Source organism: Antechinus flavipes, chromosome 5 (genome assembly GCF_016432865.1).
Source record: "Antechinus flavipes isolate AdamAnt ecotype Samford, QLD, Australia chromosome 5, AdamAnt_v2, whole genome shotgun sequence".
Classification (NCBI taxonomy): domain Eukaryota; kingdom Metazoa; phylum Chordata; class Mammalia; order Dasyuromorphia; family Dasyuridae; genus Antechinus; species Antechinus flavipes.
This window is the reverse complement of record NC_067402.1, coordinates 78284427-78303121: the sequence shown is the minus strand read 5'-3', so window position 1 is coordinate 78303121 and position 18695 is coordinate 78284427. Positions and strand designations below refer to the sequence as shown.

The window sequence follows — 18695 nt, the reverse complement described above, 5'->3', positions numbered from 1 at the left end:
ATACATGGTAATTGATTCAAACCTGCAAATCATGTGATAGCTTCAGGGGATTCATTATTTGCATGAATTGGTATTTAGCAGTTGTAAGTATCAAGACAGTGTAGTAAGATGAACAGACTCTTGAACTTGAAATCAAGAAGTCCTGGGTTCAAATACTACCTCAGATGCTAAGTATTTGGTTTATTCTCACCTAATTTCTCTGGTTTTAATTGTGTCATTTGTAAAATAAACTTTGTGGGGCCCACTAATGTCCATTGAAATAGCATAAAATCTATGATTCCATGATTTGTGAGGGAAGGTTCTCTATTATTCCAGGTGAATCTGACAAGGAAAGGATGTGTTTTGGGGTTCAGAGTAATTGGGGAAAAAAAAACTTTTGGAAATGGGATAAGCCATGGAGAAGAGGCTGCTACAGAGGCTCCATGAGCTGAATACAAGGTGGAGAAATGGAGACAGGACTTAGGGACTTAGTGGGAGACTTCTACCAAGAAGCCCAGCTTCTCAGATTTATCTCAGGCAGGTTCTGCTCCATCTGAAATTCTGGTAAAAGTAAAATGACGTTTCTTTGCATCTGTGAGTGAGGATCTTGATTTCTTATGCAGATATTGATTATATAACCTTATACTTCAATCAATCAATGTCACAATCATTAAATGGTTGATATTCATAGTCATTATTGATTTGGGGTGTATTTGGTCTTTTTATTTTGATATGAAAAATAAATGATCACTAATCTCATTTCTCTAACATTTATAGAACTCATCTGGTCCCCCACCCCCATCAGAGAATACATGGTTCTTTTTAAAATCATATAAACTACATGGGAAAATATAGCATGTGTGTTAAAATCCTTCCATAAACACAATATAATTCTGGGCAAATTACTTCCCCTCTCTGAGCCTCAATTTTCTCATCAGTTTTCCTTCATCTGTACAACACTGTTAAACTTGATGGCCTCTAAGGTCTCTTCTAGCTCTAAATCTGTGAGCTTTAATATTTGTATTTATTGTGACCCCAAATTTCATTATAATTCTGCACCTACTTGAGAGGTACATCAGAAGTGCTTATTCTTACTTTTCTCAAAACATTCATATTCTCTCTCTGTGGGTATCTTTCTGCCTGCCTGTCTCTCTGTCAGTCTTTCTGTCTCTCTCCCCCTCTTTCCTTCTCTCTCCCTCCTGCTCTCCATTTCTCTCTTTTGTCCCTCCCCCCTTCCCTTCTCCTCTGTCTCTTAAAGGAGATTTATAAATCTAACTGCTCAAAGCCAAGAGGGAAATGCAGGTGTTCCTTCCGTTTCTAAATGTAGAGGCTTAGTTCTTATAGACATCTGCTTTACAATTCCAGGATGCAGATGTGATTTTCCCTTCTTTCCAGCTTGCCCCAACTTTCTTCCTCATTGTACTGTGGGATGCCATGAGGGATTGAGCTAATTTTCTTTTAGGGAACTTTCTACCAATAGACCTACCCAGCTGTGGAAGTCTCCAGCCCTTGGATGAACAGCCTAGTAATCTGCCATCCTAGGAAACTGTCCAGCCTGCTCTGTGGAGTTCTTTCAATGTATTGAAGTGGAATATTCCTCAGCCTTTCTACTATTGCATTAGATTCTTTATTAGATATGAATCTTCCTCAGTGTTTGACAGTGACAGAAGTCGGTTGACTAGTGTATAGGGACCTTTTCATGACCTGTTCAGAATTCCCAGAGCCTGAGGCCATGTGGAACCATAAGTCTGATTGGAAATGGCTGCAATTTCAGTCCAGCCCAGCATATCTATCTATGTTGACTTGGCATCCCTCCAGAGTCCAAATGAAAGTTTACCAGGGAGAAGGTAACATTGATCCAAATAACATAACAGTGTAACTGAACATGCTTTGAAGCAGGATCGATGCAATTATATTTTTCAGAGAGAGTAATAGCTCTTGTCTCCCAAGAGACAGTAGTGCAGGTTTTTGTTTTTTTGTTTTTAACATAAGGCAGTTCTGAGATTAATAACAGAGGGGTGAAAATAATGATTTCCATTAAAGCCAAACTGAAGGAGGTGTGGAATATATAAGAAGAGACTCTTGATTCCTTGCTTGTTTGCCAGTGTCCAGCTGGATCTCCAGAGCAAACTGATCCCATTTGTTTAATAAATTTTCCTAGTCTCTCTTGTAGGTGGAATGATTAATCAACCAGTGAAATATCTCGACTGGAAGTTAACTGTATATAAAATGATGGGATAAAACATTAAATTTAAAAGAGTATCTGTGTCTGGTATTCAGTTCCAGTCATTTCATCTACTGTCTAAGATGGTGTTTTTAGTATTATGGAGAAGGAGCTCTAATTGCCCATGCTTGGATCCCTAGGTGGCTGTATTCTTAACATGACTTCTGTCCTTTGGAGAAGATTTTAATGACAAATACCACTGAAGCGTGAATGCAGGGTGTGTGTGTGTGTGTGTGTGTGTGTGTGTGTGTGTGTGTATGTATGTGCATGTGGCTTGAAAATTGCCTGCTGAAATAAATCTCATTGTCAGGAGATAGTCATTATTAGGGAAAAGAAATGCCAGTAAATGAGCAGGATGACCAGTCCCGCATGGTAATACAGCTGGTGCTCAAAGAGTCATCAGTAGGCTTAATAAGAATGTATAACTTCATGATTTGCAAATAATCATTAAGGATAGAAAATCTGCCAGAACAAAAAAAAAAGCCACCTGATCCTATTCTGTGGAATAATTACGTCTGCTTTTCTCTGGGTATTAGGGCACACATCAACATATAAACACTGTCATAAAGGAACTGTGAGTTCAGATGTCCAGAGGACAGATTTGTTCCAAGAAAGACCATAAAGCATTTCTCAGGTATCAAGAGCGTTCAATTTACCTGAGGTGCAGCTCCAGCTGTGAGTAGAGGAAGTAAACAAATGCTCTCCTCGCCACAATCTCAGCGTGGCAGTCATTGACCACGAGTCCCTGGTCATTGATGTATTCTCCATTTATGCACTTGGTGCCCGATGACAGTGCAATTACCTGAGCATGCCTAACATCCAAGCCTGTGGAAACAGACACAGAGAAGAACTTTCAAAATTGTGGGAGAGCTCTTTGGAACCCTCACCTTTGAAGGATCCTGTAGCACCATATTTTGAGTGGTGGTTCTTGAAGGAAGCAAGTGTGTATGGGGGAAAGAGAATTGGATGTGAGGATGAAGAGGTAGGTTTCAATTTTAAATTTCTTGCTTACTAGCTCTGTGGTGATGAAATGACCTACTTAAGCTCAGTTCTTGATTTCTTTGACTATTATATGGAGATAGTTTGTGTGTGTGTGTGTGTGTGTGTGTGTGTGTGTGTGTGTGTGTGTATACATATATATGTATATATTCTATCTTTCAGAGTTGATGATAGATTTTGCAAACTTTTAAGCACTTTACAAATGTGAATTTGTATTAACCTACTCACTCATATTCCTTCAGCCTCAATTTATCTTAGTGCTCTCAAACTGAAAAAGGATCTGTATTCAGGCAACAAAAGTTAAAGGTCAGCTTTTTGTTTCAAAAGTTATCTACAAAAATCTTACAGTTACATCAATCGGTGATGGAAACACTAAATATCAGTGATGGATTAAGTGGCTCCTGGGTTGTGGAAGATACTTTTTGGAGGCCTTCCTTTCTATCTTCCTTATAATAGGGCTATTGTCATTCTGCCACTGAAAATCCAAAATAAGTTTTCATTTGTAAGGTTCTCATGTTGCAAAGATAAAAAGCACACTGAATTTAAATCTCAGCATGAATATCTAGATCAAAGCTATCAAAATCTTGTTCTGGTTTTTGTTACATTTGACTCTTTGGGACACCATTTTGTGTTTTCTTGGCAAAGATACTGGAGTGGTTTGACATTTCCTTCTTTAGTATAAAAATCTAGGTTTGGCTTATTCCTGAGGGCAATTGGTCATTTTCCTGGATGTCTGTAGGTGTCTTCTATATTTTGAGCTTGGGGTTATGATGGAGGTGGGAAAGGGGGAATAAAGGGAAAGAGGCAGGACTAGATAATAGCCACCATGGAAACCAGTCCAAGGGCCTAGAATCCTGGAAATGATCCCAAATCATTAGATACAGAATGATTCATTCTGTCCAAGCCCCCATACTAAAGATAGAAAAATGATATTGCTGTAGTGTCTGCTTTGTGGGGAGTTTCCCTTTTACATTATGGTCTTCTGTCTCTTTTTGTCATGGGACTCCTCAAGGTGGTAGATTGTTGTTATCTGTCAAAGATGTCAAAGATGACTTGGTCTACTCAACTAAACTCATAATCTGAAGTTCAAGGCAGAGTGTCAATAGGAGACAGGATATTTTATAAACCTATTAGTAATCCCACTTCATCTTTCAAGGTAGGATTTCTCAGAACCATAAGGGAAAAATAAAGCATGCCTTTAAAAGTATTTTGGAATCAGAGCTGGAGTTCAAAGTTGGGGCAATCAGCTAGATGAGGAACACAATGCTTTCCAGCTCTCAAGTTTGTAAACTAGACTCTGACCAAAATTTTATAAAATATTCAGGTTGTAAAATAATATATTGCATGTCATCCAGTCTTGAGTTGCCTGTTTTTTTGTCTTAACTGGGATTTTTCCTGAAACACGAGCAAATCTCTAAATCTTTAGAATAGACGGTTCAGTGGTTTTAAAGAACTTGGAGGCATGATACATTATATGTATACCCATCTGTATCTTAAGAGTACTTGTAAAGAGTATCACATTGACAGGGTCTATCTCTGTATTGAAGAAGAGTAAACTGTATTGATCCAAGGTCTAAGACCAGCCCACTTGAGTTACTGCTGAATGCTTTGCCAAATATGTCCCCATTCAGTGTGATATTACACTGATTGATTTTGGGGAGGGGAACTGGAGGGAGGTGAGTATGTGGGAAAGGGATGGCAAAAACCTCTCCAAATTATTTGGCTCCAGTGACATCTCATCAATGAGTAGGCAAGTAGCAGGCCAACTTGAATTTTCATTGAGAGCTATAATCACTTATTACAGGACACCCATCCAGTAAGATATCCAAAGTGAAAACTTAGTAGAGATGTGATTAAGGCAAATAGCCTCAGGTGGGAGAATTCTGCTTTGAATATTAAAAAACTAGGCTCAGCTGGGAGCAGAGTTTCTCTTGGTGAAATGTTTTATATACTCTTCTTGCTATACACATTCCCTCGGGACATCTGCTTTGCCTGTTCTCCTTATTTTTATAACCATATTTTAGAAATGACGTTTATGCTACAGATCTCACAGTGCAGGAGACTTGCTTTTTACATGAAGAAAACATTGAATAATGTCCCAGACAATCAACAATGAAAATGAAACTGGTTTTCTAGTTCAAAATCACCAGGCTGTGTATTTCTTCTTAAGAACTATGGAACAAATGAAAGATAAGCAGTGGGTCATAATGGCTTCCATTTTATTTAACAGCATTTCTAAGGAGCCTAATATCCTTTCCCAGCTCTTTGGGTTGGCATATGTAGATAGAAGCTCTCTATTCTCCTCTCAATTTCTTAAATCCCAAGAAGGAACAGACTAGCTGTTTCTTAATGACACAGGTTCTTGATCCATTGTAGCACCTGGATACATCCAGAAAGGATGGGAGCATGACTTGTGTGTGTATTCCCTTAATGGTCCTCAGTGGTCCACTTGGCCCATCCTTATGCAAATATTTGAAGTCTTTTTAAACTTGGTGGGACCTTCCAGAGATTGTACTCTTGTTATAACCTTGAAGGACTCAAGGGCCACTTTTATGCTTTGCAGAGAAGGATTTTAGTAGAGTATTGAGTGAAAAATCACTAGGGATGAAACTACAAAATCAAGACTCTACCATTAAGGATGGAAGGAGTGAGTGAAAATGAGGCAGGGCAATATTAGTATCCATAAGGAGAAAGGCCTAAATGGTGCAGTGGTAAAATGGGATGAAGAGTAGTGAGAAATAAAGTTGGGGAAGCTTGATAACCAAACAGAATTCACTTGGGCATTTTTCTAAATAGACTGACCAATAAAGTTTATACTTGTCTTAAGGATCTCTAAGATTTTTCAATTAAAAGAATGAATTATGACATGAATTAGAGACTGGGGTATAGTGAAAGAGTATTGGAGTTGGTACTGGATGATTTGGGTTTGAATTGCAGCCTGGCAACTTACTCCTCCTCCCACCTACCTCATTCTACCACTATTACTATACTACCATCACCACCATTATTGCTATTACTACTACTACCACCACCACCACCACCACCACTACCACCACCACTACTACTACTACTACTTCTACTACTCCTACTATTACTACCACTACTGCTATTACTACTATCATCACTCTGCTGCTGCTGCTGCTACTACTACCTGCTGCTACATTGTTCAGTCATTGAATTATGTTAGTTATGTCTAATTCTTAGTGACCTCATGGATCATAAACACTAATACTGCCCATGGGGCTTTCTTGGCAAAAATATCATAGTGATTTATCATTTCTTAACTCCAGTGGATTAAGGCATATAGGGTTAAATGACTTGCCCAGAGTATGACCAGGCCAGATTTGAACTGTTTTTTTTTTTTTTTTTTTTTTTTTTTTAGATTCTAGGTCCAGTGCTCTATCAATTGAACCACCTAACTACCTCCACTATCACCACATAACATTTGTTAACTCCCTTCATTTTTCTGGGCTTCAGTTTCTATAATTGCAAAATAAAAGCTTGAATGAGATGATCAAAGTTCCTGTGATTCTCAAGGGATTGAAGAAGAATTTCTTCCTATGGAATTATATTTGCACAGAGCACTAAGCATGTAAAGTAGTCAGAGAATAAAAAAAAAAAAACTAGGACGTTTCAGAAGTATTAGCCATAATTCCTTTAAAACAATTTTAGAAGTTAGAATCTTACTCATTTTGTATTCAGATACAATTCAGAGTGATTCAATTATAAAATTTTCCTTTGTGTTTTGTTAAAACATTCCTTAAGTTTTCATGTGTAAATTTATATTTTTCTATATTTTCTATTGGAGCATATATTAGAGCATAAGCACTCTGAAGGCAGGAAATATCTTTTCTATTAAAACTTTCTACATGGCCAAATATAGTACTTGGCTTATAGGGACATTCAACAAAGTGCTATAGATTGCTTGAAATAATCCTGTCTTTGATACTCCTAGGTGCTTCTGATTTCCCATTTTGTTTTAAAAGCACTCTTTTTTCTCTGTCAGGTCAGCTTTGTAGGGCATACTTGGATCTCCTGCTGTTTTCCAAGTCTGCTTCTTGCCAAAGGCAGCGTATTGCTGCCAGTCTTTCTTTCCTATTTGAAACAAAGGGAGGCACAAGGGGAAAATGGACAGGAAAAACTCCTGTCTTTGTTGTTGAGCATTTAATAATAACTACCTGCTGAATGTATGGGTTGTCCAGAAGTTATGTGGATTCCGTATTCCACAATTTAGTGCTTGATTAGAAACAATTTGATATCACTTTCTTAGTGTTGTTTTGGTATTCAAGACTTTTCTTTTCAAATGGATTGTAAATTCTTTGAGGGCAGGACCGGTTCTACTAAGATAGATTAATGGAACTGGAGTAAGCAAGAAGTGACTTCAAATGTGGTTTCAGATCTTTACTAGTTGTGTGATTTTAGGCAAGTCACTTAACCTTTGCCTATGTTTCCTCCACTGAAAATGGGCATAACAACAGCACCTACCTCCCAGGATTGCTATGAAGACAAATGAGATTAATATTTGTAAATCAGTTCCTGGCACATAGTAGGTATTTCTCCCCCCCCCTTTTTTTAAAAATAATGATTAGCACAGTTTTTAGCTTGTAGTGGATACTTAATTTGTTGATCACTTCTAGTCACATTTTATCTGGAGCTTTAGTTCCAAAATTAAAATCTCTATGCACCCTAAACAAATATGTGCATTTATACATGAATACAAACTAATATGTGAACAAAGAAAATTTTGAATTTCTTTTCCATTTTCATTTTGTATCAAACAATGGTAGGAAAAATGATGGGAGAGAAGAAAAGAAAATGTCAAGTAATAATGAGGGAGAAAAAAGGAAAATGGGGAGAACAAGAAGGACTTTGAGCAAAAAGATGGGTAGCAGTAGAATAACATATTAATTGATGATAAATGATTATTTCTTGTTATTAAACAAAAACTTCAAATTTGGAATCTGTACATCAATCATTCAACAAGAGTTAAGGATCTACTGTGTGCCAACCACAGGGCTAGACAATGGAGATATAAGTATAAAAAATGAAATAATGCTGATGCAAAATGAGTTTACATTTCAGGCATTTCCCTTTGTTGTGTTTTGCTAGCAAGGTTCACTTTGTATTTATTTTCCAGCTTTTTTTTTTTTTTTTTTTTGGCAATACTGGCCCCACATTCAATGCCCATATACAGTTTTTCAGAGAACTCATATTTCCATGGTGAGAATATTTAAAACCTTAAAAACATGTTGGAAAGGAATTTAAATATAATCATTAAAAAAAAAAAAGTCATTCACCGGTGCCATCTTGCCATCTGCCGTGTTGCTGTCTTGCTTCTTCCTCCTGGGATTAGTCTATTTTGCACCTGATCTCCAGAACCCTAATGCCAGATATTAGGAAGTTTAAGCCATTCGATTTCAGAACTATTGCCCTGGGGTTGAGTGACCTGGCTTGAGGACTGAGTGAACAGGAATTTACATTGGTCATTCTATCTAGGCAGACTCCAAACCATACTTCACATATCATTCAGCTATCCACCTAAGCCATCTTGCCATCTGTTGTGCCAAATGGACCTTCTTCTCCACCTCCTTTCTATGTCTTGCTCTGGGTATCAAATGAATACCATTGTACAACTGATTTTGGAAAGTTATGTCAATGGGTTACATTATGGATTGACTCACCATTCTTGAGATTATCTCCAAACCTAAACACCCTGTCAACATTTACCCATTTGTATTTTCCTATTTGTATTAGAATGTCCTTGAGAATTTTTGAGAGCAAGGTCTGTTTTACTTTATGTTTGTATTCCTTGTGTTTAGCATAATGTTTTCCTTTCTTTCCTCCTTCCTTTCCTTCCTCCCTTTTTCCTCCCTCTCTTCCCTCTCCTTCCCTTCCTCCTTTACTTCCCTTCCTTTCCCTTCCTCCCGCCTTTCTTCCCTCCTTCCCTCCCTCCCTTCTCCCCTTCCTCTTTCCTTCCCCCTTCCTGTCTTTCCCCTTCCTTCCTCCTTCCTTTCCTTTTTCCCTTCCTTCCTCCCTCCCTCCTTCCTTTCCTTTTTCCCTTCCTTCCTCCCTCCCTCCCTCCCTCCCTCCCTTCTCCCCTTCCTCTTTCCTTCCCCCTTCCTTCCCCCTTCCTGTCTTTCCCCTTCCTTCCTCCTTCCTTCCTTCCTCCTTTACTTCCCTTCCTTTCCCTCTCTTCTCACCAAAGAGACCACTTCTTCATGACCAGTTTTAAAGCACTCTCCTTCCTTGACTTACATTCTATTATTCTCATAAGTACATATGCTTTATTAGCCCCTCTCCATCCCCTACTCCTATCCCTTGTTGAATGGAAACTACATGAAGGTAGGAAATATTTTTGTCCATGTATTCCCAGAGGCTAGAGCAATACCTTAAATGAAGTATCAACTAGGAAATATTAGCTTAATGGAAGTAAATTATTGGATCTATTTCTTACTACATTTTATAAACAAAAAAGCTGAAGTACAAAGAAATTATCAAATATGGGATTGAATTGGAAATTGACCCAGACAACTTAATTTGTCCTACCTGAACACTTTTAGTTGTTAATTTTGACTTAAAAGAAAAACAAAATAAATAGTACTCAATTCACCCCCTCTTCCTTTTCCTCACCTTGAACCCTATATTTTCTTAAGTAGAGCAAAAAGGGAGGTTTTAGAAACAGGTGAAAACCTGGCTTAGTTCCTTCTAGGCTTCCCCCTCCCCCATCCCAAAATCTGGCTTCTTGACCAAAACTCTACTCAGTTGATTTAATTTAGACATCTATTTGACAAAGTTTTATTTCCCACCAGTCATGTGGAGCCCATGACTCTTTAGATAACAAGAGTTCAATAGGCTGAACTGATAATCATTTACAAACAGAGCCTGCTCTTTAGGGACTGAGGGTGAAGGCAGCTGCTTACCTCAATTGACTCATATTGGGGGACTGGGGAGCCATGGCATTGTTGCAAGGGGGCAGCTGATCAAACAAAATACTGGTTCTTCAGAAACAGTTAATGAAGAAGCTATTTTCACCCTGAAAGAACTTTGTAGAAAATGGCTTATAGTGAGGTTAGGATTTGAGAGCAATGGAATATTTTTCTTGAAAATGTACAAGTATCTAAATTTCATGATTGTCTTTTAAACTGGGAAATGAAATAGCCATGTATTTTATAAGATCTATAGCTAAGAATAATTTTACATGGGGCAAACTAGTTGGAGACTGGGGGATTTGTCCAAGGTGATAGTGTTGAAATTGAAAAGGAGGTATTCTGGGCAGAAGAAAAGGCATGAAAAATTCTTAGAAGTAGAAAACTATAAGGTATGCTTACTTGATGGTAAATTGACTAATTTGAGTATATCAAATTATTTAGAAAATCCATAATAGGAGAAAAGGCTTTTATAAACTTGGAAAGACTTTTAAGGTCATCTGTTCCAATGTTCCCATTTAACAGATGAAGAAACTAAAATCCAAAGTAATTGTGATTTGCTCAAGGTCACATAATTAATAAAGAACAGATCAAGGATCCAAATACATTGACTATCGATCCAACATTCTTTCTTCTGTACCATGATGATACTTAAAATGTCTGTCTGAGTTTGGGTATTATTTGATTGAAAATGGGCAGGATAGATTGAGAAAGATAGTGGATTCAAAGAAATGGGTTTCTGGTTTAGTAATCTAAGTATAAGATAATATAACCCTGAATTAAGTAGTATTGGCAGGGATAGGTTGACAGGAAAGTATGAAGTAAAAGAAGAAGGAATCTTTGAGTGAATTTGATGATTTGGAAATAGAAGATGAGGATGAAGGGAGGGTTCAAAAATAATTTTTTTTCCTTAGCCTAAGTTCATAGAAGAATGATGGTGCTATGAACAGAAAAAAAGAAATATATAAACTGATTTTCAAAGTTTAACACCTTTGTGGAAGAAGGAATGGGATTTACATTTACTACTGGTTTTTCTCACATGGCCCAATTCTGTGATTAATATAGTGTTATTAGTGAGTAACATCAATGAACAAGTATGTAAACAAACTATGAGCTGGGATTCTATTAATAAGGACCATCCTACATATTTCCAGTACTATGATAATTGATGTTTGTAATGAAATTCCTGATAAAATGTAAGATTATGAAATGTCTGAACGATCAAATGGTCTAAAATATTTTCATCTAAAATGTTTTTATTCTATTTCTACAAACATTGATTATCCATCTTGATATGTATAGTAACAACTTTTTGTGTGCCAAAAGTGTCATGAAAGACTGTATTGAGAATATGATCAGATAAATAACAACATGGAAAGAGTGTTATTAGATTTGGAATGAAAGAATCATATCTTTCCTTGGCTTCTTATATGATCTTTCTGGGTCTTAATTTCCACATCTGTATAAAGAGAAGGCTAAACTGAATGATGTTGCCCTCTCCTTCCTCTCTTCCTTTCCCAGGTCCAAATGAATAATTTGATATGATCAGCTAACCTTTTAGCAAAAATGGAAGGTAGGAGATTGGAAACTCAAGTGGTCTAATGATACCTCTCAGCTTCTAAAAGAAGAACATAACATGGAGAATAACAACTGAACAAGTCCTACAAATAAACTACTGATTGAATTCCAGTATGTTGGTTATATCTTTTCTGATGCATTTATGGAAAATCCTGGGTTAGAACCGAAAACAAATAGGTTGATCAAATTCTATTTTACTGTCTAGTCAAATAAAATCATGATTTATTCAAACTATTAAAGAGTACATGGTGGTATTCTGCTAATTAGAATATTTAAATATTCTAGATAATAGAGGATTTAGAAGCAGTGTGCCATAGCAGATAGAGAATTGACATCGAAGTGAGGAAAACTGGGGTTCAAGTCCTGTCTCTGACAAATACTATCTGTGTGACTCTGTGCAAGTCATTTAACTTGTGTTTTCGGCATCTCCTTAAGACAGTAAGTGGCAGAGAAAGTGCTGGCCTGAATTGACAGAGGGAATTTCCTCCTCCAATATTTCTCTATACCATTGAAATTAAAGGACTAAGTCGGTAATCCTTATCAAACTAACAGCAAAAGCAGATTTTCTTCAAGGAAAACTCTAAATGTTTCTTTGACTATTGTATTACTCTGGATATGAAGGAACAATTGAGGCACAATAATGAATAATATAAAAATAAAATATAGTTGATTGAGTGTCTGCTAAATAGCTTTTGATGAATTAGAATGGTTTAAGTTTGAAAATGAGGCCTTCTGACATGAGTAAAGAAAAGGAATTTCTACTGAGCAATGTAGATGTACGGTGCAGATTTCTGAGAGAATGAGAGTAAATGTCAGCTATAGGAATTTTAAAGCAAGATAAAGTCGATATAGTGGTGTTTAAATGGGACTGGGGGAATTTGGAGGGCCTAGTTCTGTGATGTTCTTCACAGAAAGGACATTTTTTTTTCATTGAGTTGAAGGAAACAGAAGTCAGATGTAAAGTCAAAGCAGAAAGATAGAAATGGATTAATCAATCATGGTTTACAAAGTTCCTCTAAAACAACAGTTATTAACTAAGAATGTAGTGAGGTTTGGGAGAGGTATCTTTTTTTTTTTCACTAGCTTCTACCCAAAAAAAAAAAAAAACCCTCAGCATTTCCTTCTTATTTTTATTCTTATTCTGAGAAGGAGTTTCATCGGTTTTACCAGATAGTCAATAAGGTCCATGCTACAAGAAAAGGTTAAGAATTCCTATTCTAAAGCTCAGAAGAAAGAAAAAGCTTTCCATTCTTCTTTGTACTTATGCCTAATTCTTTAAACATTTTCAAGGATGAATTCCCTTGAAAATCAAGATTGAATAGCAATGATTTAAGTTAGACACACTCTATGCCAGCAACTTCATATCATTGCTTCAACAGGACACACCAGTAAGAATCAGATTATAGCACTTTATAAATATGGCAAATTAGACCTTAATTATATAGTGGTTATGCGATGCTGATCCAAATACAATCTTTGTCTCTTTAGTGAGATCTTTTATAAAGAATGGGCATATATTCACACATCTACAAAAGCACAATATATTTAGGTATGTAATACATAGTAACATTAGTGGTAGGTTCATAGAAATCGGATTTGGGTTTGAGGTATCAATGTGGGTAATAAACAAATTATTTCTGCCAAAGAGAGAGCACATGTGAGTGAACAGAGTTTCCGTACCATACTGATAAAATCACAAGTTTCACCCCTTCCTGTAATCTAGGATTCTATAAAATGATATATAATTGAATCTAGATATAGAAAAACCACAGACAAGGTAAAAGTTAAATTAATGTACAAGGCATAAATATATCATGAAGAATATGGATTAAGCCACACTTATTTCCCAAATCCAGGACTATGATAAAAACGGGGTACCCATCCAGGTTTTACAATATTTTGTGTAAACATCCCACTAAAAACCTACTTGAGATAAAGAAGAGAATGAGAGCATTTTGGTATTAGTTGCTCTAGTAATATGATCCAATTCCAACATATAGGTCCTTGTAAAATTATGAACTTAATTATAATTCTATAGATAAAAATTTCATATAGGTTTAACAAAAATTTAGATACTTTGCCTTTTGAAGTATCATGAAAAGCAGTTGTAATCTGGGTGTTTTTCTATCTTTTAAAAATTTCTGCTGTGGATTTACTATTTCCTTTCCAGTTCTGTACCTGTTATGTTTTTAGGAATTTTCTCCTAAGTGTCCTATTGTCACTAACAATTGTCTACAACCAGAGTTTCAGCAAGCACTCATCAAATACTTACTGTGAGCAGAACTCTGTTAATAACAGCTAAATGGTGTAGTGGATAGGGATCTGGACTTGGATGCAGTAAGACCTAAATTGGCATTCTGTCACAGATACTTAACTAGTTTATGGCCATGGATAAGTCTTTCTTAACCCCAGTTTCCTCATTTGTCAGAGGGATAATAATAGTATCCATTTCACAAGACTGTGGTGAGAATTAAATGAAATTAAATATTTAAATCACTTTTCAAATGGTAATACACTATATATAAATACATACTATATAGCTATATATAGCTATATAGCTTTTATGGATAGGTCTCTTTTAATATAAGAAGCTGGATTTAAACACCAAAGGGATGGATAATTCTTTCACTTAAAATTACTTTGGTGAAAATTCCATCAAGTAAAGTAATGCTTAATGGTTACCTGCCTATCCTAAAGTTGGTTATCCATATGTCTGTCCCATCTATTTTACCTATCCTATTTAATCTATTTTATCTATTCTATTTAATATATTTTATCTATCTATCTATCCCTATTCACAAATAAAAGGACAGATTGAGATTGAACACAAGATGCAAGAGGAAGATCTCTAGATTTGGAGTCAAAGCTTGGATGAATCACTTCATCCCTTTAGACCTCAATTATTTCTACAATGAGATTTGGCTAGGCCCTTTAAAGCTGGATAAAAAGATTAAAAGATAGAAGCAGATCCAAAGACATTTGTTTTTTGTGTCATCATTTTTCCTAGTAGAACCAGATTTATGGTTCTAAGTTATTTTAAAAAGTAATCTTCTTGGATTCCTCCAATGATAATGTTTAGATAAAAATTGTTATTTGTGGAATTTTGATGAACCACTTCATTCAATTTCTATCTGAAACAGGTAGCCTGAGGTAATGCAAGTCTCTTTGTGAAAGTTTGACTTTAGTTATTGAACTCTACCACTGACGTTTTATTTATTAACATCTCCTAAAGTTAAATAGCACCAGTATACTCAATTTTATGGAAAGAATCTCTATGCTAAACCAGGAAGCATCGATCATATAAATCCAATAGAGCAATAATACTTTTTAGATCTTTAAAAAGTAGTTTCACAGGAGTTCTATCCAGAATCAGATACTGTTCAAACTGGAAGGGACCTTAGAGATGATATGACCTAAGTCCCAAAATGAGGAAACTGAGGTCTGAAGAGATAAAACAACTTATTCACAGTCACACAATGAGTTGATAAAATTAGTAGAATTCATGTCTCCTAAAGTTCTTTTTTAATAACTTGATTTATGTGGGAAAAATAGCATCTCTGAGAAAGAAATATAAGGATAAAAGAAGCCAATACTCATTAAAGAATGAAATCACAAAATTACAGAAATTAGAATGAGGATTAAATGATTATATCATTATGGATTTTATATATAGCTATATAGATATACACTATACTATCCCTAGGGGTCTTGTACAGAATCATTTCCAACCATCTATTTTCTAGTACTTTGTCCATTCTAGTTTAATGATTCAAGTAATGGGGCTTCTACCACTTCCCTTGGGAGAGACTATTCCACAGTTTAATAGCTCTCACCATTAGCAAACTTTTCTTGATATTCAGCCTAAATGATCTTCTGCTCAATTTCATTCCATTACTCCTGTCATATCTTTAGCAATTCCTATCCCTCGTTGGTGTTTACATCCTTTGAATATTTGCAGAGACTATTATAATCTGCCTACAGCCCCATCCCTTAGTCACTGTTTATCCAAAGTCAACATAATCTTTCCCTGTGATTCAATCTGTCCCCCTCCTTAACAATTTCTATTTTTCTTCCCTGAAATTTTTTCTAATTCAATAACAATCAGACTCATTTAAGGATGCTGACTTGGACCTGAGGCTAAGTTAAAATACAAAAGCCTAGGAAAAAAAGACAGGAATAACTAGAAGGTTAGAGGAGAGGTTTTCTTGGTGCTCTTTTTAAGTTCTCACTCACTCCAAATGAAAACAAAACAAAACAAAACAAAAACCTAAATTACTTACATTGGTTTGTATAATTCCCTGCCCATCCTTGAGGGACTTTCACATCTAATAGTATAATATATATAGTATAATATATAAATACTATTTAATATATAGTATAATAATTAATTTATGAGCAAACTAAGTTTGCATATAGAATTTTTATATTCTCAAACAAAATGACATGATTGGTCAACTTTGAGTAGTCATATAAAATTTTATACATACATTAATGTGTGTATATATACACACACACACACACACACACACACACATATATATATATATATATACACACACACATATCCATATCTATACATTTCTTTTCAAAGTTTCTTAGGTCCCCTTTCCATAAAATAATAAAATGCACCCCCAAATTAAAAAAAAATGTTACAGTTCTAAAGGTGGTACCTTTCAGAACAATTGGCTACATTACTACTTTTATAATAGTGGAGGTCTTGGGATGAGTAGATGATATATAAGATATGTGGAAGTATGTTAGAAAAAAAACTATTATTTATCTTGAGTCTAAACATCAAATGATGTAAACCATTATTGATTCTGACCCTGTATTTTTGGGGGTGTTAGTCTTCCTTTGTCATGAATTAAATGCCATGATTTTTGTTGTTTTTCAATAGTGTCTGACTTGTCACTCTTCAAGACACAATTTGAATTTTTCTTAGTAAAGACACTGGAATAGTTTGCCATTTCCTTCTTAACCTCATTTTCCAGATGAGGAAACTGAGGCAAACAGGGTTAAGTGACTTGCCTAGGGTCACACAGCTATGAAGTGTTTGAAGTGGGATTTGAATTCTGGAAAATGAGTCATCTTGACTATAAGTTCAACACTTATAGTTGTCATAATAAGTTTTATTATCTCCTTCTATTCAAAAAGGAGTTTGAAATGGTTTGTGCTTACTTTGATCTTCCCTTTCCTGTGGCCAAGTGGAGGGAACAATGATCCAACTAGTCTAGAGGTGGTAATGAGTGTGCTCCTGTGTGTGTGTGTGTGTGTGTCTCCCTTCTAGCTAGGTTTTTTCAATATTACTCTTGCTTTTTAGAATCTCCCATTGGCAGGTACTCATTGTTCTGAAATTGCCAGCTCATTAATCAAAATCCCATTGAGGAAGATTCTTACTTGGATCTATCTAGTGTTGGATATGGGGTTAGGAAGGCTTGAGTCTAAATTCTTCTACTATTATCTGCATGTGTGGGCAAATCACTTAACCTCTCTGAGACACTTATCTATAAGATAAAGGAGTTTGGTTGAGATGGCCCCCAAGGACCCTTTCATCTCCAGTTCTATACTCCTTTGATACTATGGTCCTAGAGGTAACATTCCCATGCTTACAACATTTCTTGGTAACTTCCTAATGCATCACAGGATCATAGAATGATGAAACGGTCATTTGAGTAGTCAAAACCCAATAGTTAACTATCTTGTATATATTTTATTTTTATCTGTGTATACATATCTCACTTGACAGAAAGGAAGCTCCTTCAGAGAGGGATTGTTTCATTTTTTGTTTATGTATCTTGGTGCATAGCATAAACATGCACTTAGTAGGCACTTAATAAACGCTTGTTGATTGATTGGAATTCTGAACATGGTTCTAGTATGATTTTCTACAGTACCTCCTTAAGTGTATCCCTTTTTTGTTAATCATTCCATGATAATTAGTCTTAGCTAGGTCTGCAGGATGAGAATTAGAAAATGGAAACATTAGTTTCATTCACCAGCTTGTTTGGGTCAATGGAGACCAAATCACCTTTTGGTTTATTTTCCCTCCTGGACTGCATAGGTTTGGTACTAGGTAAAAGCAACCATAGACTTCTAACTTTTCTCTGCCACAAAAAAGCTCTGCTATGGTGTCGAGATGGGGAAAGACTGCTATAATGATGGAATACAAGCTTAGCATTGTAGCACAGGTCGGTGATCAGCTGTAATCCAAAGAACTAAATATTAGGCTACTTGGGTTTAAAGTCTCACTATGCAGCTTCTCCAGACCTAGGGGCAGCTCAGTGGTATAGTGGTTAGAAAGGTTAAGTACAGTCTCAGATATCACTAGTTCCCCGATCCTGAACAAGTCATTTAACTTTTATCTGTCTCAGTTTCTTCAGCTTTAAAACAGGGATAATAATATCATCTAAATGCTTAGCAGAGTGTGTGACACATAGTAGGCACTTAAATGTGTGTTCCCTCTTATCTCTTACAGATCTCATCTCAAAATAAGAAGGTTGGATTGAATGATTCTAAGGTTCATTTTGGCTCTGACATTCTATGATTCTGACTTTAAAAATTTAGGAGTTTGGCATGGGAGAATTGGATGAGGGTTTAGTTTTCACAGAGTCATGAAATTTCAATTAAAGAAATGAAACAAATCAGAGAAATGAAACTGAAACCTAAGAAATGTAACCTAAAGGTTACAAAGTTTACCGAGGGAAGCCATAAAATTAGAATAAGAAACACACTATGGGTTGCAATCTGGGTAGGGACTCATACTCATTGTGGGGGAATTAGGCTCTCTGAGTAGACTAATTTCTGCAATACCCAGCCAATGGGGAACCAAGGGAGGGACTGAACTAGATCCAAATAAGGTAACCATCAAGAGGAAATGTTATTAGGAGGCAGAGAGTCACATGGGGGAATTAAGCACTCTGGATAGGTTGTAATTTCTGTAGTAGCCAATCAATGGAGAACTAGGGGAGGGACTTGTATTTCAGGGACAG

At 36.0% G+C, this 18695-nt stretch overlaps 1 protein-coding gene across 1 annotated transcript in view; it reads right to left on the bottom strand.

Annotated features, from left to right (window-relative positions):
- Positions 1–18695, bottom strand: part of ADARB2 (adenosine deaminase RNA specific B2 (inactive)) — a 479733-nt gene that overhangs the window by 63165 nt on the left and 397873 nt on the right. The window contains exon 6 of the mRNA XM_051962361.1: positions 2860–3028. Within this exon, the coding sequence (XP_051818321.1) occupies positions 2860–3028 (169 nt within the window). The remainder of the gene's footprint in view (positions 1–2859; positions 3029–18695) is intronic.